General features: G+C 45.2%; 1 protein-coding gene across 8 annotated transcripts in view; it reads right to left on the minus strand.

Moving 5' to 3' along the window:
* The window catches only part of tet3 (tet methylcytosine dioxygenase 3), a 54,041-nt gene that overhangs the window by 9,307 nt on the left and 22,608 nt on the right, over window positions 1-22,126 (minus strand). For 5 of the 8 annotated variants that reach the window (XM_061672941.1, XM_061672948.1, XM_061672946.1 and 2 more), the window contains 5 exons: window positions 10,397-13,259; window positions 5,041-5,131; window positions 2,050-2,143; window positions 1,178-1,386; window positions 39-189 (listed from right to left, as the gene is read on the minus strand). In XM_061672941.1, coding sequence (XP_061528925.1) covers window positions 39-189; window positions 1,178-1,386; window positions 2,050-2,143; window positions 5,041-5,131; window positions 10,397-13,259 — 3,408 coding nt within the window. Of the gene's footprint in view, window positions 1-38; window positions 190-1,177; window positions 1,387-2,049; window positions 2,144-5,040; window positions 5,132-10,396; window positions 13,260-15,170; window positions 15,345-17,571; window positions 20,654-22,126 lie in introns of those variants that run through there. The other 3 variants (XM_061672942.1, XM_061672945.1, XM_061672949.1) reach the window with 3 other exon arrangements.

Raw genomic sequence — 22,126 nt, forward strand, 5'->3', positions numbered from 1 at the left:
ACGAGTTAAAGTCAGTTATAAGATGCAGATGTTAGTACCTCTTCAGGGCGCTCTCCTTGTAGCCGGAACTTGCGCGGTGTTTTGCTTCGGGCGTATTTACAACCATTAAAGTACATACTCCAAGAACAGCCAAAGGAAAAGGACGCGCCACAAGTGTCAGGGTCCTTGCCTTGACACGCACATGTACGACTGCAGGGGGAGACAGTGAGCACATCTTCAGAATGAATTCAGATTTACAGTCATTTCATCATACCTCTATGTAAGATAAAGACAACAACATAAAGAATGAGTATAAAATAGTACCCAAATATTCACTAGTATCATGGTACTTTATTGTTTAGCGAACATTTATATCACATTTCTAGCAGATACCCAAAAAAAAACTCTTTGCATATCATAAGAATTGTTTTAGCAATGCTGTATTTTTGAGTGCCCACTATATTTCAAGCGAGATGAGTTTAGTCATCACTTGGGTCAAGCAAGTCATTATTCAAGTCGTACAATCTTGCTCAGTCACAACATCCTGTATAATGGAGAGCCATCCATCCATTTTCTGTACCGCTTATCCTCACAAGGGTCGCGGGCGTGCTGGAGCTTATCCCAGCTATCTTCGGGCGAGAGGCGGGGTACACCTTGAACCGGCCGCCAGGCAATCGCAGGGCACACAGAAACAAACAACCATTCACAACTCACATTCACACCAATGGGCAATTTAGAGTCTTCAATTAACCTAGCATGCATGTTTTTGGGATGTGGGAGGAAACCGGAGTGCCCGGAGAGAACATGCAAACTCCACACAGGCGAGGCCGGGATTTGAACCCCGGTCCTCAGAACTGTGAGGCAGATGTGCTAACCAGTTGTTCACCGTGCGCGGACAAATAGATTTTTCGGTGATCATAATACACAAAAAAAGTCTATTTACAACTTGTAAAAGTTAAATTAACAACAAATGAGATTATGAAATGAAATGTAATGGACTGAATCATTTTAAAGTTACATTCAAAAAAAAAAAAAAAAAAAAAAAAATTGCCATGTGTACTTTGTGGTTAAGCCGTCCAAAATCAGTCTCTGTATTGTTGCTTACTTTAGTGAGGGATAAAGAGAGAAAAATAGAACATGGCTTTCTGATTTGCAACCTAACTGTACCTTTGTCAAATAAGTCCCTCCAGCTACTTACTCATCATTGAGGCCACAGCGTCTACTGGTAGGGTTGCCAAATTTGGTGAGGGTGTCGCTGATCTCACGGTACAATGTGTCAGCCATAGACCTTGGGACACCTTCCCATGCCATGATTAGAATGATGATGACTGCATTGGCACAATGGTGGCCTGCACGATGACGCACCAGACACAAGAGCTTTTCTTTCTCACTCCCACGTCGAATCACCTGATGGAGTTGAACATTTTTAGCTTTGACACTTGAAGCTATAGTCACGATCAATTGTCAATCTTTGAAAGGACAGACTTCCAAAAAGAAATACACACAAGTGCCATGAACTTCAAAGCTCACATTTAGATCTGTCCGATTTGTGTTAGAATGTTGTACAGAACGTTAACTGGGATATTGATAACAGGAGCGGAAACATCGTCACTTTTAAACGTTATTGGCCTACATTTTGGCAAACAATCTACTTTCGCCATTCACTAAAAGACGAGACATGCATATGCGCAGCTGATACTTGCAGTTTTTAATTCAAGGAAAGAAAGTTAAGATTTTAAAAGATATTTAAGAGATCAATAATTCCAATCCTAAAGAAAAACTTCACCTGCTTTACATCTTATTGATCGGGTCATTTTGAAAAGCTGTCATACAATAGAATGTGATGCATAGCTCTTTTTCTCTGGCTTTCCAGTTTCTTTCGCTCATTTAAAACCTCTCTCACACTTTATGTCTACCCTCTTCAATATTTACTTTTGAAAGTTTGTTGGCACAGGAGGATCCAATACAGCCCAGGGTGTTACATGTCCCAGTCCAAGATAATTTCATGAGGCAAAAGTAGTTTGGAAACACCCCATCACAAAGCATCGAACAGGGTGTGACGCGGCTTACCCATTTAGCGATTGGGCACCCCCTTGAGCTTTTCCCCTCTCTGCCTGTGTAGACCACTTTTTCTATCCGGATGGCATCTCCTTTCTCCCCATACCTGCGGATGACAAGAGTAACACATGAAGGGTTATTTTATTATTCACCTACTTCTAAACAATGCATTTTTTAAAGCCAGACTGTCTTATCCAACTGTCAGATCACTTGTACAGCTAAACATACACTGTAGTGTACAGTATAGTATACAAAGTGTGTGTCGGAAAAATTTGCTTTGTTCAGTGTGTGAGAATAGGCAAGAGGACAACTTGTGGCTGCCCTGAGCATCTGAAAGTTGTACAGAGGACCTCGAAAGGAGACAACTGTTAGTTTGTATTTGAAATATATCTGTTGCAACACTTGTCCTGGAACTCTTCTCCCACCCTTTGAATGCAGGGGCGTTCCACCCATGGAGTTCACTTTCCGGTAAAAGGGGTATTTACCCACACTCTTCCCGCTGTTATCAATAGTTATTCGGTTTATTGTATTATTCTACAGCAATCCGTGCATATTTTCCCTTCTTCCATTTCTTCCTGTGGAACATACTGTATCCCGAGCTGAAAAACTCATTGGTGTCAAGGAACTATGATGCAGTGACACAGCTTAACAGAAAGGCAAGTTTTGTAGAGGAGAAGGGGAGAAGCAAAGTTTAGCCTGGGTCCTGGATTTGTAGCAGTGGTTTGAAGAGGGCCTTCACCGCCTGTGCACATGTGTGTATATATATACAAAAAAATACACACGTAAAATCAGCTATATATATATATATATATATATATAGCTGATTTTACGTGTGTATTTCTAAAGGTCAATTTGTAGCGAAAGGGGTTTTACGGACCGAGTTTGGGATCAGAGGTTGCACCGGGGACGGGGGGCAGGTCATCAGAACTCATATTAAATCTCCTGACAGCTTGATATCGGCCTTTGTGAAAACTTCAACCTGACTAGATTTGGCATGACAGTGAGCACAATGGCGTCCCACTGAATGGGGAATCACCCTTAGGTGGCTGAGGGTTTGAGAGGGGTTGTAAGCTGTATCACCACATGGGGCCTGCCTGGGTCAGGGGTGGGTCAAAGTTCGGCCAGGAACTATGGTGTCTTACTGAGTTACGTCATTTCTCAAACAACAATAAGAGGTTTCTAACTTAACATCCCCCACAACATCAGTCCTCTCCACTGATGCCTCAGCAGCACTCTTCACAAAGAGCCTCTCCGGGAAGATTCGCACATGAAATGTTCATGCGACGAGAATCAAATCAAGCTTCTAAAACAATCAATTAAAATGACATGCGCGGTCATGTGACTGCCTTGTGTCGTCTCATTGGTGAATTGGAGTCAAATGACATTAGTGTTCACGTTTGATTGGCGCAACGGGCGCCCTATGCGGAAGTCGAAGATGGAGTCGAAAAATAGACTCCAAAAATATATATATGTGTGTATATACACACAGTGGGTACGGAAAGTATTCAGACCCCCTTAAATTTTTCACTCTTTGTTATATTGCAGCCATTTGCTAAAATCATTTGTTCTTTTTTTTCCTCATGAATATACACACAGCACCCCATATTGACAGAAAAAACAGAATTGTAGAATTTTTTTTTTTTTTTTTTGCACAATCCACATTGTCCCAGGTTATCGCGCTACTAGTCACTTTAAACTGCGTACACTCCTTGAAGTCTCGGCGCCCTTTGCACAATGGTCATTGCACCGGACTATTGCTATATTAGTCATTCAAACTGTGCTCGAGGACTCTGCATCGTTTTGCACAATTGTCAAAAAAATAAAATATAAATAAATAAAAATTTTAAATAAAAAAAAATTGTACCGGCATTACCAGATAACTAGCAACCCTTTATTGCTCAGTGAGTGTTTTTCTCAATGTCTTTATGTCTCCAAAGTGTTCTCTGTCAATTGACTGTCTGTTGTTGTACTAGAGCGGCTCTAACTACCGGAGACAAATTCCTTGTGTTTTTTGGACATACTTGGCAAAATAAAGATGATTCTGATGAATATCATTTGCTCTGACATGCACTGTGAGCTGTAAGGTTTTATATAGACAGGGGTGTGGCTTTCCTAATCAAGCCCAATCAGTATAATCAAACACAGCCGGACTCCAATGAAGGTGGAGAACCATCTCAAGGATGATCAGAAGAAATGGACAGCACCCGAGTTAAATATATGAGGGTCTGAATACTTATGGCTGTGTGATATTTTTCTTTTTTAATAAATCTGCAAAATGTTCAACAATTCTGTTTTTTTCTGTCAATATGGGGTGCTGTGTGTACATTGAGGAAAAAAATGAACTTAAATGATTTTAGCAAATGGCTGCAATATAACAAAGAGTGAAAAATGTAAGTGGCTCTGAATACTTTCCGTACCCACTGTGTGTGTGTGTGTGTGTGTGTATATATATATATATATATATATATATATATGTACACACACATATATAATATATATAGTATATATACTGTATAAACATATTTATATATAGTAATCCTTTAAGGCATACAATTATTTAAGTCGATTGTCACGAGCATATGATTGTTTTTCAATGAAGCAGTTGCATGAAAAACAGAAGCTAAATATTCCTCACCAGAATAAAAAAAAGACTACCTGCCCCTGTTCTAAGTGGACACATATTTTCAATTATTGAAAAGCTCTACCTTCTTTACTTTCTTTCCTCATTCATCCTTTGTGTTCATTTGCTCTCCCTCTCTCTGGGTTTTGATATCTATCCATCTACCTTTATTATTTATCCCATTCTCAGCTATCTGCTGCTGCTTCTTGCTTAGCCTGTGTTATGATGATGACGATGATGATGATGATAATTCCTGTTCCCCCTGTTGGATTCTGGGTCATGGATTCCCTAAGGACAAAATGTGAGGCGGCGCAGGAGGAGGAGGAGGACGTGAGGGAGAGGAGACTGAGAGCACGGAGAAGTAAGATAAAGAGAAGACAAACCGTGTCTCCATTAGGTCTCTTATGGATGCCACGGTAGGTCCAGATCCCAAGTGATTGTAGTAAGGCCCTTCATCTTTCTCCAGGACTTGTTCTAAGAAAGAAAAAAAGATACTCAATCATAACTACATTGAAAAGGCACGGTGGAGTATAGCCAATATCGTTGAACTGTACAACTAGAATAAACATTTCATTCTGTCACGTGTAATATTATCAGCAGCGCAGTTGTGTAAAACTGCAAACCACTTTGCAAATAAAGCGAGCACTTTGAGTAGAACAAAATTAGCATGTAAACTGAGTGCCACTCATAGGCTTTATGGCCTGCTCATTACCATATTGTTAGTAATCAGCTGAGTCGGTAAGTACTGAACGTGTGCATGTGTCTCTCAAGTTCAGAGGCAATATGAGGTCACTTTGTCTGCAGAGCGGCACCAGGGCGTGGCTCAGGGCAAAATCTTCTATGAAATTCTTGCATTCTCAAGAATGCCTTCTACAGCATTCTGCAGTATATCCTGTATTTATGTGACATTGAGGCAGTCTCATTTAAGTGTGGTGTTATATTGTTGGGTTTATTAGCTGGTCTCGACGCTTAGTAGAAGTAAATACCGTAGCTAGCGAGGCTCGAAATAAGCGGATTCACGAGGTAATTTGCGAAATCAAAATACTCATTTTGCACCTCATGAAAACACATTGAAAAGCACAATTACGAATCACAAATTTTTAGGTTTTTCCAGTAATTGAACCACAGAGCTTCACTGGGTTGGACGCACGAGCATTAATGTGGCAAAACACGCTTACGCCACCTACGTGCGGGAAGTAAGGGACGGAAGCGAAGCTATTTGGTTGACGTTCCGAGCAGATGGCGACGACAATTAGAGAAGAAAAAGGAAGAAATAAGACAAAGTGTGGGAGAATTTCAGCCCGAAATGCAAGATGAGTACTGCGACACCTCTCCTTGAGCCGTCACCTTATCGTGGTGGAGGGGTTCGTGTGTCCTCATGATCCTAGGAGCTAAGTTGTCTGGGGCTTCACGCCACAGGTAGGATCACCCATGGCAAACAGGTCCTAAGGGAGGGACCAGACAAAGCACGGCTCCAAAAAACCCTATGTAGAATAAATCAAAAGGATCTAGGTTTCCCTTGCCCGGACGCGGGTCACTGGGGCCCCCCTCTGGAGCCAGGCGTGGAGGTGGGGCTTGAAGGGGAGCACCCATGGGGCCCGAAACACAACCCAAAGGGTGCTGGGCGGTGGCCGAAGGCGGGGACCTTGGCGATCCGATCCCCGGCCAGAAACTGGCTCTAGGGACGTGGAACATCACCTCTCTGGCAGAGAAGGAGGCCAAGCTGGTGTGTGAGGTTGAGAAGTTCCGACGAGATATAGTCGGGCTCGCCTCCACACACAGCTTGTGCTCTGGTACCAGTTCACTAACTGAATACAGCTTTGGTGGTCACTGAGGCAAAAACTGGGATGGGTTTGGTGAGGCCATGGTGAACGACTTCCGGACGGCTTTGTGGAAATTCTGGTCCACCATCCGGCGTCTCAGGAGGGTAAAGCAGTGCACCATCAACACTGTGTATAGCGGGGACGGGGCGCTGCTGACCTCATCTTAGGACGTTTTGAGTCGGTGGGGAGAGTACTTCGAAGACCTCAATTCCACCGACACGCCTTCTCATGAGGAAGCAGAATCTGAGGTCTCTGAGGCGGGCTCTGCTATCTCTGGGGTTGAGGTCACCGAGGTGGTTAAAAAAACTCCTCGGTGGCAAGGCCCCGGGGGTGGATGAGATTTGCTCGGCGTTCCTAAAGGCTCTGGATGTTTTAGGTCTGTCCTGGTTGACACGCATGTGCAACACCGTTTGCACATCGGGGACAGTGCCTCTGGATTGGCAGACTGGAGTGGTGGTCCCCTTTTTAAGAAGGGGGACCGGAGGTTGTGTTCCAACTACAGGGGGATCAGCCTCCTCAGCCTCTCTGGTAAGGTCGATTCAGTGGTGCTGGAGAGGAGGGTCCATCGGGAAGTCCAATCTCAGATTCAGGAGGAGCAGTGTGGTTTTCGTCCTGGCCGTGGAACAGTGGACCAGCTCTACACCCTCGGCAGGGTACTCGAGGGTGCATGGGAGTTCGCCCAACCAGTCTTCATGTGTTTTGTGGACTTGGAGAAGGTGTTCGACCGTGTCCCTCGTGGAGTCCTGTGGGCGGTGCTTCGGGAGTATGGGTTACCGAACCCCCTGATACGGGCTGTTCGGTCCCTGTACAACCAGTGTCAAAGATTTGTCCGCATTGCCGGCAGTAAGTCAGACTCGTTTCCAGTGAGGGTTAGACTCCGCCAAGGCTGCCCTTTGTCACCGATTCTGCTCATAACTTTTATGGACAGAATTTCAAGACGCAGCCGAGGCATAGAGGGGGTCCAGTTTGGTGGCCTCGGTGTTGCTTTGCTTTTTGAAGATGATGTGGTTCTGTTGGCTTCATCAGACCGTGATCTCCAACTCTCACTGAAGCGGTTCGCAGCAGAGTGTGAAGCGGCTGAGATGAGAATCAGCACCTCCAAATTGGAGACCATGGTCCTCAGTCGGAAAAGGGTGGTGTGCCCTTTCCAGGTCGGGGATGAGTTCCTGCCCCAAGTGGAGGAGTTCAAGTATCTTGGGGTCTTGTTCACGAGTGAGAGAAGAATGGAACGGGAGATCGACAGGCGGATCGGTGCAGCGTCTACAGTGATGCGTACTTTGTATCGGTCCGTTGTGGTGAAGAAGGAGCTAAGCCGAAAGGCAAAGCTCTCTATTCACCGGTCGATCTACGTTCCTACCCTCACCTATGGTCACGAGCTTGTGGGTCGTGACCGAAAGAACAAGATCCCGCCTCCAAGCGGCAAAAATGAGTTTCCGCCGCAGGGTGTCCGGGCTCCCCCTTAGAGATAGGGTGAGAAGCTCGGTCATCCGGGAGCGGCTCAGAGTAGAGCTCAGAGTAGAGCCGCTGTACCTCTGCATTGAGAGGAGCCAGATGAGGTGGCTCGGGCATCTGTTTAAGATGCCTCCAGGAAGCCTCCCTGGTGAGGTGTTCCGGGCACTTCCCACCAGGAGGAGACCCCGGGGACGACCAGGGATACGCTGGAGAGACTGCGTCTCTCAGCTTGCCTGGGAACGCCTCGAGATCCCCTCGGAAGAGCTCGATGAAGTGGCTGGGGAGAGGGAAGTCTGGGGTTCCCTGCTAAAAGCTACTGTCCCCGCGACCCGACCTTGGCTAAATGGATGGAGTACCGCGACATGTATTCGTTGTAACACAGACCTTTCTCTTCGCCAAAGGCACTCAGTATGAAGCCGCAATAGGAACCGAGACAAGGTAAAATTATTGCAGCGCAAATCAGTGACATTAATGTTAACATTCCTTACTAACATAGGGTTAGCATGTTAATTATGACTACAGTCAAATTTGCGGCTGTGAAAAGTAGGCTACAGTATAATGCAACCATAATGTCACTTCGTACAGGTTGCTTGCAAGTTTTGCTCAGTTTAGGCACATATGGCCAGTGTACTACCACCCGATCTGTACGTAGCTACATTTTGAGTCGTTGAAAAACATGACAAAGGTGGTCAGAGAGGAAGATCCATCCATTTTCTTTTACCACTTATCCTCACTAGGGTCTCGGGCTGCTGGAGCCTATCCCAGCTATCTTCGGGCGAGAGGCGGGGTACACCCTGAACCGGTTGCCAGCCAATCGCAGGGCACATTGTAACAAACAACTATTCGCACTCACATTCACACCTACGGGCAATTTAGAGTCTTCAATCAAAAAACTATGCATGTTTTTGGGATGTGGGAGGAAACCGAAGTGCCTGGAGAAAACCCACCCAGGCACGGGGAGAACATGCAAACTCCACACAGGCGGGGCCAGGATTTGAACCCTGGTCCCCAGAACTGTGAGGCAGATGTGCTAACCAGTCGCCTACCATGCCGGCGGTCAGAGAGGAATAAGAGTAAAATGGGTCATGTGCCCAAAGAGAGGAGGGTTTTAGTAAAATCAAAGAAATATTTGTTTCCTCTCGAGGAGTCTTCATTTTAGTTTAAAAACTTTCAGTTCGTATTAAGAATATATGTCAGCTGGTCTACACTCATAAACGCACAGCCTCGAACCTACTGTATTGTTATGTTAAAATGGTAGCTGCTGAAGTGAGATTGCACAAAGGCTTTTAATGCCCTATTTTAATTAATGCCTGTTTTTGATACAAGAAGTGCTTCGTTTACATTTAAATTTATTTTATTTGCGTTTGAAATTGCTCCACTGAAAATATTTCTAAACAAGAAAATAGTTTGCTGCTATACGCAATATATATTTAAGAAATAAAATAAAAAATTGGCGGCACGGTGAACGACTGGTTAACACATCTGGCCTCACAGTTCTGAGGACCCGGGTTCAAATCCGGCCTTGCCTGTGTGGAGTGTGCATGTTCTCCCCATGCCTGCGTAGGTTTTCTCCAGGTACTCTGGTTTCCTCCCACATCCCAAAAACATGCACGGTAGATTGATTGAAGACTCTCAATTGCCCGTAGGTGTGAATGTGTGCACGAATGGTTGTTTGTTTCTATGTGCCCTGGGATTGGCTGGCGACCGGTTCATGGTGTACCCCGCCTCTCACCCGAAGATAGCTGGGATAGGCTCCAGCCCGAGACCCTAGTGAGGATAAGTGGTAAAAGAAAATGGATGGATGGATGGATATTCCTCTATGACCACCTTTGTCATGTTTTTCCCCGTGCCTAGGTGGGTTTACTCCGGGCTCTCCGGTTTCCTCCCACATCCCAAAAACATTGCGTGCTAGGTTAATTGAGGACTCTAAATTGCCCATAGGTGTGAATGTGAGTGCGAATGGTTGTTTGTTTATATGTGCCCTGCGATTGGCTGGCGACCGGTTCATGGTGTACTCCGCCTCTCACCCGAATATAGCTGGGATAGGCTCCAGCCCGAGACCCTAGTGAGGATAAGCGGTATGGAAGATGAATTAATGAATGAATAAGTAATAAGTATATTTCCAGAGGGGGAAAAGGAGGAATATCTGAAGGTGGAGGTGAAATTTATTTATTTATTTTTTAAGGTGGACGACACAGCTTGGCAATTATTCAGAGTGGAAGCTACTATTTTCAGGAAATAGGGTATATTATAATTCTGTCAGTTACCATTAGTGCCTATGAGTGTCCAATCGCCCCAACCATCGCTTCATGCAGCAGCATATAGAATATGCTCTGAATACGGTATAAACACAGAAGCTGACGTTTAAAGCTAAACTCACAGTGGAGTGACCTTAATTTTCGCAATAGTGTGCATAAATTAAATCCCACAACATGTATACAAATATTGAAACATATTGACTCACCAACACAGGTGCAGGTGGGGAATTCTGCTTGTAGATCTTTAGAAGGTGTATCCAACAAGCTCCTTGTAGGGGTGTCTAAATAGTTTAGGGGGGACTCTAAGAACCCTTTCAAAGATGGAGAGCGGGGCAGGCCATCCTTAGTGGGTGTGTCCTCCTCAGAGTAGCAATTGGTGGAAAGAACAGTTATATCACCTGTGGTTTCAATTTTCATTCGTTTAGGCATGGGAGAACATGGTATGTTGAACGTTTCCTGTATCTGACTATGTTGTGGATGCTTATCAAGTGGGGACTCCTGATGTTGGGAGATGGTGGACTGGGGCTCCTGCTGCTCCAGCATTGGGGTCACCGTGGACGCTTCGTTTGAGGTAACTTCACTTTGGGTTTCAGACTCATCTTTTTTGTCATCCATTTCCTTTTTTTTTGTATGAGGTGTGGAGCTGCACTCAGAAATGTGACGGAATGATAACTGATTCTTGGTGGTAGATGATGATGTAAGATCCTGGGCATCGGTCAAGGACTGATTCATGATCTGAGAAGCTGTAGCTGTCTCAGGCATGGCCTCGATGGAAGGTATGTCTGCAGCTGAGTCCCCAAATTCTGCTTCAAACTGCAGGATCAGTTCTTCATATTTAGGGTTTATGTTTATGAGACCTGGTAAATGTGAGGTGGTTGGTAGTGATGTGGAGGTCAGAGCTGAGGCAGTGCTAGCATTACTATTGAATAAATTACACACTTCCTCTGACTTAGCATGGTGTGCATGGGCCATCGGTGGAGGCACAAAGCCAATGAGGGTGGGATTGTTCGATGACAAAGCAGAAGTAGTGGAAGAGGGAGCCATTGAGAGGTTGGAAATTGATACCTGAGATTGGGCTGGGGCAGGGAGGCCTGCAACAGTCGCCTGAGTGGAGTTGCTGTGGGAGGGCAAAAGGGGCAGTGAACCTGGCTGTAGGTTATTCAGGGTGTTGGCTCGGCCTGTCATATGTACTGATGTTTTTTCCACAGTTATCTGACTCTTAGGCAGGAAAGTTGGCACAGAGGCTTTTTGCTTGCTCTTCTTGATTATAATCTGTTTGGGTTTAGGAAGGAGAGGGCCTGGGAACATCCCACTCATAACTTTGATGACAGGAGATCCTTGGCTGATTTTTTTCCTCTTGGGTTCCTTGAGCTCTTGTTTTATGCTCAGATGATTGAAACCATTGGCTTCCATCTGTGGCCACCATTTTTTTACGTTTTGATAAGCCACGGGGCCTGGTGCGCCAAAGCCAGGGGAATGATTAGAGAATAGGTTCCTCTTGTAGTGAAGGTGCTGTTGCAGAGCTGCCTGAGTTGAGTGTCTAATGGCTGCTTGACCAGGAGATGTGGAAGTACCAGGGTAGTGGCGAGCCTGCAACTGACCATTATCCATATTGTAATGTCCCATGGTGAAAGAATGATCACTCAAGTCTGCCTCTTGCTTTATCCTGGGCAAAGATGGCTGGCCCTGTGCCTGCACGCCTCCATTTTCGCTGTGCTGCTGTGTGGATGGAAGTTTGAAAGATGCATTTATCAACTTTCCACTGGTGGCACCTAACAGCTGTTTGAGCTCTGACACTGGGTCTGACCTACTGTGAGGTGCACCAGCATAGTGGGACAGGTGCTCTTCAGACCCTCCGCATGTGCCGTGCAGCCACCGCTGGGGACTCCGGCCATAATTTTGAGGATTTCCCCGACCTGGGAAGGGAGAGGTAGAAGCATGGGGGGGCTGGCCCTGTGAATGGGGCCTGTGGTGCTCACAGGACACTGCTGCCTGCTGGTCAGTGAGTAATCCTGGAGGGACGGACTGAGAGCGTGACAATGGACAGGTGACTGCAGTGGATGGAATCATGTTAGTGCAATTTGGAAGTGGCGATGAGAGGTTTTGGGTTTGTTGGTGGAGGTTATTATTAAGGAGGGCTTGGCTTGGAGGACCAGGACCTTGAGTCCCAGTCCCAGATAACTGTGTAAGGGCTTCTATGGCAATAGCTGTTTGAAGACTGACGTTCCTTTCCTTGGCTATAGAGAGCACCTGGGGAGAGCAGGGGATGGGAGGAAGTTTTGAGCAGGGTACTTGACCAGCATGAGAAGCTTTTGTTCGTTGTTGTTGCTGGGGGTACGAAGAAGTCAGGTGGTGGTGGCCCCCGTTTACTAGGAGATAGGGCTGATTCTGCAGATGCGATTGCTGAATGTTAGGCTCTAAATGTGGGCAATCAGTCGTCTTGCTGGTATCTTGGTTCTCACTGGTTGCCAACTTAATTTTTTTCTCCAGCCACTCAAGGTAGTCTGGACAATCAGGCCCATCACAGTCGCAGTTAGGAGGCTTGTGACCATGCTTTGCATGGTTCAGTGCTGTCTGCAGGGTTTTCATGTCTTCTGCCGGTTGGTGACTTGTGTCAGGAGCCACTGCAGAGTGTCCGACCCGAGCCCCACCAGCACCCATTTCCCGGGTGAATTTCTCATACAGCTGCATTGTGTCAGGCTGCACTTGGATGCAGGAAGAGATGGAGGAAGGAGGTAAGGTACCGGCAGTAGCAGAAAAAGTGACCAGATTGTGAGCATCCTCCATATCCACATGGTGGACAGGTTCACTTGGGTTTGCACCGCTGTTATGTTTCAACAATGGTTGCTGTTGCTCTTTACCATGTGTTGGCACCCAGCACTGCCTTGGAGGTACACCTGCTGCTCTCTTCTGCTCTGTTTCTGTAGCTGCCTCATCATCATTGGGGTAGCAATTCACCCTATTGGACAGGTCCAGGCTCAGCACGCCTTCCTGGAGGCAGTCATGTGACCCAATTTCCATCTGGTCTCCACCTCTGGGGCCATCCAATGAAGTGACTTCGTGAACAGTCTGAGAGACAAAAAGAGTAGTGATAAGTTTACAAGAAAGTGACTTATCCTACACTGTACACTGCTCTTTGTGATGTACTTTAAAATATATACAAATATTTATATTTTATGTGCATTCCCAAATCATTAAAACACTGACTTTCCTTTCCTTTCTTTCTCTCTCTCATCCATGTTTCTTTCCCACCTTTCACAAATATACAAACGCACACCCAGTGCTGTAAAGTCAGAATAAATAGTTTACCAGGTAAGGGATGGAGTATTCCTTTAGAGGACAAACGGCATAACAGGTAATCTACAGATAATGCAAGCGTTGTGTGTAAAGGGGACAATCCATTGCAGAATGTAAAACAGTCTGTTAGACATTAACCCATAGTACAGGAAGACGTGAACACACACTGAGGAGTGTATGCATAACAGGAATTGACCTGTTATCAAGATTGAAACACATTTTTTATGAATAGTGCCAAATAAATCGGTAAAAAGTTAAAAGTTAACTCTTTTGTTACATGTACCAGTTTTAGTAGTTAGTAGGGTTGTCTTTTTGAAAACATCACCATCAGAGCACTCATCACAACAAAATGTTTTATTAATTACAAAACTACAATGAGTAAGCCTGTTAAGTATCACTGATAGCAAGTGTAACTGCTGTATCATTTTACTGTCTAAAAAGAGAACTAGTGAAAACAAACAGAAAAACCTAAACTAAAAACCAAAAATTCAAATGCTCAACCTCGGCCACAATGATGTATTAAAGGTTACTTGCTAATTTACGAGTAAAATGGAATTTCAGTGCATGAATATGTGACACGAATTCAACAGCAATATATTACACTTACACAACTTGCAAAATACTGATAAACATAAACAGATTAAAGAGTGTCGGGAGAAATGGCCAACATAGATCATTCAAGAGCAAACACACAAATCATTAACCGAGTCCGTGTAGTGACTCACGATTCCAGAATGTAGAAAACAATGGCAGACTGATAGTGAGTCTTAGCATGTGGGTTGACGCCAATGAACTGTGTTGGACTGAATTTGTTAGTATGTTCCAATACAAGAGCTATAATAAAAAATCTAATTCTACCCTCAAAAGGAGAATAAAGCTCCATTTTAATTGACACTGACAGAAAGATTTTCATGTAGTGATATAGCTAAATTCAAATCAAATACTTTCTGAGAGCAATATTTTCATTTTCATTATTTAGGCATAAAGGCGGCACGGTGAACGACTGGTTCTGAGGACCGGGGTTCAAATCCCGGCCCCGCCTGTGTGGCATTTGCATGTTCTCCCCGTGCCTGGGTGGGTTTTCTCCGGGCACTGCACTTTCCTCCCGCATCCCAAGAACATGCATTGTAGGTTAATTGATTACTCTAAATTGCCCGTAGGTGTGAATGTGTGTGCGAATGGTTGTTTGTTTATGTGTGCCCTGCGATTAGCGAGCAACCAGTTCAGGGTGTACCCCCCCTCCTGCCCGAAGATAGCTGGGATAGGCTCCAGCACTCCCGCGACCCTTGTGAGGATAAGCGGCTCAGAAAATGGATGGATGGATGAATAGCCATGAAGCTCGCATTTGACTGTTCAAGTTGTCATAGACACTCCTAGAGAACATCGCGTGGACATCTCATTGCCTCTGGATTTGCAGACCGGGGTGGTGGTCCCCCTTTTAAAGAAGGGGGACCAGAGGGTGTGTTCCAACTACAGAGGGCTCTCACTCCTTGGTAAGGTCTGTTTTGGGGTTCTATTGGGAATTTGAATCTCAGATTTAGGAGGAGCAGTATGGTTTTCATCCTGGCCATGGAACAGTGGACCAGCTCTACATCCTCAGCGGGGTCCTCGAGGCTGCGTGGGAGTTCGCTCAGCCTGTCTACATGTGTTTTGTGGACTTGGAGAAGGCATTTGACCGTGTACCTTGGGGGGTCCTGTGGTGGGTGCTCCTGGAGTGTGGAGTGCAGGGGACCAGAAAACCAGTGACTGCTCATCACCTTTCCAACAACAGCATGGTAGTGGCAGTATAATGCTGTGGTGGTGTTTTTCAGCTGCAGGGACAGGATGACTGGTTGCAATAGAAGGAAAGATGAACGCGGCCAAGTACAGGGATATCCTGGACGAAAACCTTCTCCAGAGTGTCCAGGAACTCAGAAAATAAAAAAAAAATAACAAAGGAGTGACACACACACACACACATATATATATATATATATATATATATATATATATATATATATATATGTATTCTACCTGCGTTGTCCATATTTGGCCACCCCCTTTCCTCTGATCGGTTGCCTCAGTGTAGAAGACCCACTTGTGAGAGCACACGTGTTTATGTTGACAGCGCTGGCTCGGGGGTGGAGAGGTAGGTGGAGATGTGCGTTCGTGACGTAGATAAGCTTGAAAAATTCGAATGACCTAATTTCAGGCCTCTTGGCAGAAAAATATCTGTAGCTCAGGAATGCGTGGACAGTTTTAATTCATAGTTCACATTTTTACTGAGGCACCACAGAACCACTTTAACGTCCCAAATACTAGAGAAAGTCAGTTTGGTGAAAATGGGACCTTTAACAATGCTTCTTAGGAATAAGTCTTATTTCTTTGGTAAGCCTGTTTATTTACCCTTTAAATGGTGCCACATTTGTAAGGAATATGCATTAGTGGAATGAGCAGCGGAGCTGGATCTGTGCTAAATCTTCTGCCAATTCCAAGAATCTTACTTTGCTGTTGCCATTGAGTCTTGCTTTGAGCTTCTGGTTCCTCCAGCTGTAGGCCTTGTTACAGTGGTCAGTTAGCATCGGCTCCAAGAATCGGCATTCCTAATTTGACTGAGCTGATTAGGACCTGTGCGATAGGGCTACTTCAAGCTGGTCTTCTGCAAAATCAAGTTGTGGCGTAATCTCCAGCAGTCTGGGACTGAACTCTAACCTTCAAGATGACGCTTGCCCCCACAGATCGGGGCTTATCAAAGGCTACCTCTAGAATTTGGGAGTGGAGAGGATGAAATGTCCTGACCTCAACGCCACTGAACTTCAGTGGGATCAACTTGTGTGTGCTGTTCACAACACAACCATGTTGGCTGACTTTTTTGGGAGACTTTTTGGACAAATGTTGGTTGAAGAGTTGGAAGCTATCCCACAGTTGTGGCTGGTGACCAGCATGAGGAGGAGATTCCAGGCTGTTGTGAAAGTGTAGGGTTCTTCCCCACACTATTGGAGCTCCTGACTGTTAAATGACCATATTGTTAAACTGTCAATATCTCGTTTCGTCAGACTTCAATCATCCAATCCACCGAACACCAAACCAGATTGACTGTTACTGGCAAAGAAGATTGGGCAAATATTTCAAGGGTGCATCCTACATACTCAATACTGCTGCTCAACCCACAAATGTGTGTTCCTTAAAAATGTGGCAAATCTTGCAAATACAATATGACGTTAATGATATGAAATCAATCTGCATACAAAAGAGTGATTCGCATATACAGTATGTATACCATACAGGAATAAAACAATTCAAAAGAAAAACATCGTCCTGTTGCTTTATCTGTGTATACTGTATATCAGGGGTGTCAAACTCATTTTTGTCACAGGCCACATCGCGGTTATGACTTCCCTCGGAGGGCCGCTACGATTGTGGACCCATATAAATGAAAGGTTACCTCATATACTGTAATTACAGTATACACAACACATTGATGAATAAATAAAAATATATAAAAACATGTTTTTCAACTATTATATTTATTTTCAAAGGGGGATTGGTAACAACAAATGCTTGTAAATATCCACCCATCCATTTTCTGTACCACTTTATCCTTATAAGGGTCGTGGGCGTGCTGGAGCCTATCCCAGCTGTCTTCGGGCGAGAGGCGGGGTACACCCTGAACTGGTCGCCGGCCAATCGCAGGGCACATAGAAACAAACAACCATTCGCACCTATGGGCAATTGAGAGTCTTCAATCAACCTACCATGCATGTTTTTGGGATGTGGGAGGAAACCGGAGTGCCCGGAGGAAACCCGTGCAAAAACGGGGAGAACATGCAAACTCCACACAGGCGAGTCACCAGTTGTCCACCGTGCCACCGCTTGTAAATATCTCAATGGTATTACACCAGAACACAATTAGCGATTTTGATTTGCTTTCGGGGGCCACATAAAATGATGTGGCGGGCCGGATCTGGGCACAAAGCCACCAGTTTGACACCTGTGCTGTATGTCAACCAATCTCCAGCTTCCCCATCATTCCAATATTATTATCATGAACCTTTGAAGTGTTTAATTATCGGACAGGCAGTATGTTTGGATCTTTTGAATTCACCTTCTGTGCTGTGAGTCTGATGAGGATCCCAGGGGGTGGTGATGGCAGTGCTAAGAGGTGGTTTGGGGTTAGAAAAGAGCGGGTTGGCGGGGGTGGCAGCGAACAGCAGGCAGGCATTACGTGAGAGGCCCCATGTCTGCACTATCAGCGGCATCAGACGGGAAAGAGGAAGGGGGTGGGGGCCGTGTGCGGCTGTTATGAGAACTGCAGTGTGTCGAAACAGAATGACTGCAACGTCCCGCTATCACACACACTATTGCTCACTAAAACGCTCCTTTCCTCTTTTTCTCACAGTGTAATCATGCAAATGCAATGCGAGAGGCATAAGTCGAGATGGAGCAGAAAAGACGGACTTTGTTTGAGCAACATCTTCCAACTAGTATCGCAATACACCGTGACGGTTCAGGTTTTATTCGACGTGACTGATTGTCACTGCTGGAAATTCACTACTGACACTATCTGAATGACTCCCACCGTACACGCAACGTGACATTTGATGTAATATTTACACTATGGCCGAACGTTCCCTCTCTCTGTCAGACAAACGCACGCACATCTTGGCAAGCATCCAAAAGTGTCCGAGAGGAGGGAAAATACCTCAGGAGCCCTTTAAATCCGACGCAACTCTTCAGTTCAATTGACACTGACAATGAAATTGAAAGAGGGAGGAGACAAAGCATATAAAGAGTGGTGTTGCTAAGGGGCTTCAGCCACTGAGGAGACAGCTGAACCTGAACCCCTGATTCACAACACTTGCCATCCTCCTTCTTGTCCCCCTCCCCTCGCCCGTTCCACGGTTGGCATGCTGCCCAGAAGGACCACGAAGCAGAAATCCTGACAATATGACGAGAACTCAAGGACAACTTACGTGGTGCTAGATGTCCAGACAGAGATACTGGATGGAGAGCAGAAAGCAGAGGAGCCGGCGGAGAGGAGCATGAGCAATGTTGAAGTGTCAAAAGAGCACACAAGCAATCGGAAAGTGTTATGTTATATTCCGCCTTATTTTATCCAGTCAGACAGCGTGAGCAGCAAAATCCACATGCGTGCATTCACACACGGCCAACCACACACACCTCCCCCTAACACGGCGCATGCCTTCGTCATTCTCTTCGCTTCCCCTTATGGCTGCCACTTTCCGTTCTCTCCCTCTTCTTTTCTCATTATCTCTGTCTGCTCCTCCCTTCCCTTTTTCAATATCCTCTTTCTTTCTCTCGGCTGCACATGCAGTCGGCTTCTCAGTCAACACCCTCCCCCCTACCTCTCTCTCTCTCTCTCTCTCTTGCCCTCGCTCTACTCCCCTTCCTCTCATGCAGCTTTTACATCCATCTCCTCTGCTCTCGCTCTCTCTCTTTCTCTCTCTCTCTCTCTCTCTCCTGTGAGTGCAGAGCGAGGGGCCATTATCTGAGCCACAGTGGGCACGTACGATGGAATGGAGGAGCGTGCAGTGAACAGAAACAGAAAGCGCTGTGGGCTATAGTCACGAGGAAACAGCAGCAGTGACTCCCTTCAGCTCCATGCACTCCACTCTCATTTGTCACATAGAAAGCTTTACCGAAGCTTTGTCTATTTCAATCCTGCTTAAGACTGGTTTTGTCTGATTTCATGCATTGCCTTTTGGACACACATTTTCACCCATCAGTGGAAGCCACAGGAAAAAGCAACACTGCATTGCTTGAGTATGCCTCCTGCAACTGTTGTTTTATTTCCGATTATATCCTCTTTCGCCGGAGCCCATGGCGAGGGACGTAGTGACCAAGGCTGATTTTTCCATCTCCGCTAGTTCCTCGCGTGAAACCTGCAGTCGATCCTGAAGTACAGCTGCACAAGTGGGAGTGAGGTTGTTGTCGGACTTGCTAGCCCTTCCTCCAAAAATGAACGGAGAAAGAGGAAAAGAATTTTTTTTTGGATACAATCTTTTCATTCCGCAACATGGGAACCGAGATCAGATGAAAGACGGCAATTTGAGATCAAACTACATGGTGGAAAGGGGGAGAGGGCAAATTGGTTGACACTTTGAGATCGGCGAGGATGAGGAGCAGGATAAAAAAGGGGTATGAGCAAGGAGATACTGAGGATTGCATCAGCGCAAAGTGGGAATTCTATGGAGTTCCTCTGGCTTTATGAAAGATGACAGAAGAAAGAGTTGCTTGGTTATTCTTGTGACTGCTTCTACGTGGACTGCCGGTGACAAACCCATTGGATTTGCAAACGCACGAGCCGTGTCATCTTGTCCTGTCCGTGAGGCTCCGCCAGGCCAAGATCGCACTGCCCGTTGTTGGCTCCTCACCATCGTTCTACCATCGCTGTCGTTATCACTGTCCAGCACTTCCTCTCGCCTACTTGGTGGCTGATTGGCCTTGTGGAGTCGCTCCTCTTCTCAATAATCGCTGGGGTTCGGCACACGTCCGCAGCCAGGTGTAGGAGAAGGAAAAACATGGCTGCCTCCTCCAAGGCAGAGCACTGTAAGCTGCTGCCTAGTATACCGTAATTCTCTTAGATTACTGACCATTTGCAGACTTTGCCATTCTTTGACAGGACTGACTTCCTCTCCTACTTTGGTCTTTCTCTGTCCCTCTTAACCTCCTCGCTCTGTCATTTTCTACAGGCTTCTCTGTCTGCTTCCCTCTCCGTTTACTTCCCTGAGCCATTTTCTCGTTCAAGCTTACTGCAGCTTTCTCCGGTCCTGACGATTGTACGTTGTCTGCCTCTCTGTTGCCGCACGTATTTTTATACATACACACAGAACAAATGAGCGTCATCCCCAAAGCGAAACGGCACCGCCTGAGCCTTCCATGGGAAGGACAGAAGTGGAGCATGGGTCACGTGACCAGAGAGGGCCAATGAGCGACAGGAAAGGCAGTGGGCAGGCGAGGTAGGAAGCACATGTTGATGACATACTGTAGTTGCATCATCGGCGTCATCGACCAACACATTCGCCACTCAGTGGGCAACACCCGCCGCACGCACACTCGAAAACTTGCACTTTCATTCAAACAACTGTTCTGGCTCACTCCCAAGGCTGCAGTGACACAGCAGTTCAGGCTCAACGATCGTCTCGGATCACATGCCCAGCACTCAGAAGTCCTCTTTTTAAAGTGAGCACTGCATTCGGACTGAATGAAGGATCAAACACTTATCCAAACAACATTATCCAACGTTGACTAACACAAACTGAAATAGTGTCATAATAAAGTTATAAGACATGACATTTCGCTCATGCCTGCATGTGTGTGGTCTGCTTTTCTCTGTGGTGCGGCACAAAAGGACAGAGTGAAAATTTAATTTCAACCTGTGGATACGTAAGGAGTATAATAACATTAAAGTTGAATTAGAAAACATGTCAGTTAAAGCAGAGATCGTACCATACGAATCAATCAACATAAATCATTAAAAAAGAGGATGAACTGAGTTGTCACTGTTCAATATTGTTTTTAATCCAAAAACTTAGAAATGTCTCTTTTTGGGGGGGGGGGGGGGGTGAAAATAAAGACGCGCGGAAGACGTCTGATTGTTTTAAACCTCTGGTTTAATTGTGCCCAGAGTTGTACCATAGTCATGTTCTTTAAATCACAAACTAGTTAAGACTAATGAATTGTGCCTCTGCACATGCCTTTTTGTCCCACTTTCTTAAATACTCAAATCAACTATAATGCCACACAACTGCTAGAATTCTTCAAATGATTCCACTCATGCATTCAATTATTATGCCCTTAAAATTGTCTTGGGAACATGCTCATGAGTCCGGATAATAAAACTGTTACTGTGAATGTGAATAAAGAAAACATTTCAAGAAGTTCCCTCATTAATGAAGACATTGTAAAACTGTAAAAGCACAAAACATACTGTATGTTTCCATGAACAGAAAGTCCAATCAGACACAATTTTTACCGTAGGACACCAAAAACATTATTCACAAAGTGTCCCTGAATGTAGTTTGATCAAGTCAAATCCAAGTGAAAGGAAAATCTTCTCATAATTTATGATCATCCATCCATCCATCCATCCATTTTCTGGACCGCTTATCCTCACTAGGTTCGCAGGCGTGCTGGAGCCTATCCCAGCTATCTTTGGGCAAGAGGCGAGGCACCCCCTTTACTGGTCGCCAGCCAATCGCAATTTATGATCACGTTCAACAAAAGAATATTGACCTTTAGGAAATGTTGACAGACAATAAACTAAACATGATAACTCAATAAAATTCAGTGAGTTCAGTGAGGTTAAACCCATAGACAGAAGCAACACCACAAGGCTTACAATGACTTACACTAACCTGATATCACCTCTCAGACACACTGCATTACTAGCTCAGTCAGCTGAAAATGCTGACAGAAAATAAAAAGAAAGTCAACTCAACTTTATTTATAGAGCACTTTAAAAAACAACCACAGCTGGGGGGGGCAGGACATGTCCAGAATAGTAATCGAACATAAAACAATCAAACATAGAATTAAGAAACAAAAGTAAAAACAAATAAGGGCAGTCTCATTCTGAGTTCAGAGAAAAAATACTGACGACATAAACAACTACATACATACATACATACATAGTATCA

Source organism: Phycodurus eques, chromosome 3, assembly GCF_024500275.1.
Source record: "Phycodurus eques isolate BA_2022a chromosome 3, UOR_Pequ_1.1, whole genome shotgun sequence".
NCBI lineage: Eukaryota > Metazoa > Chordata > Actinopteri > Syngnathiformes > Syngnathidae > Phycodurus > Phycodurus eques.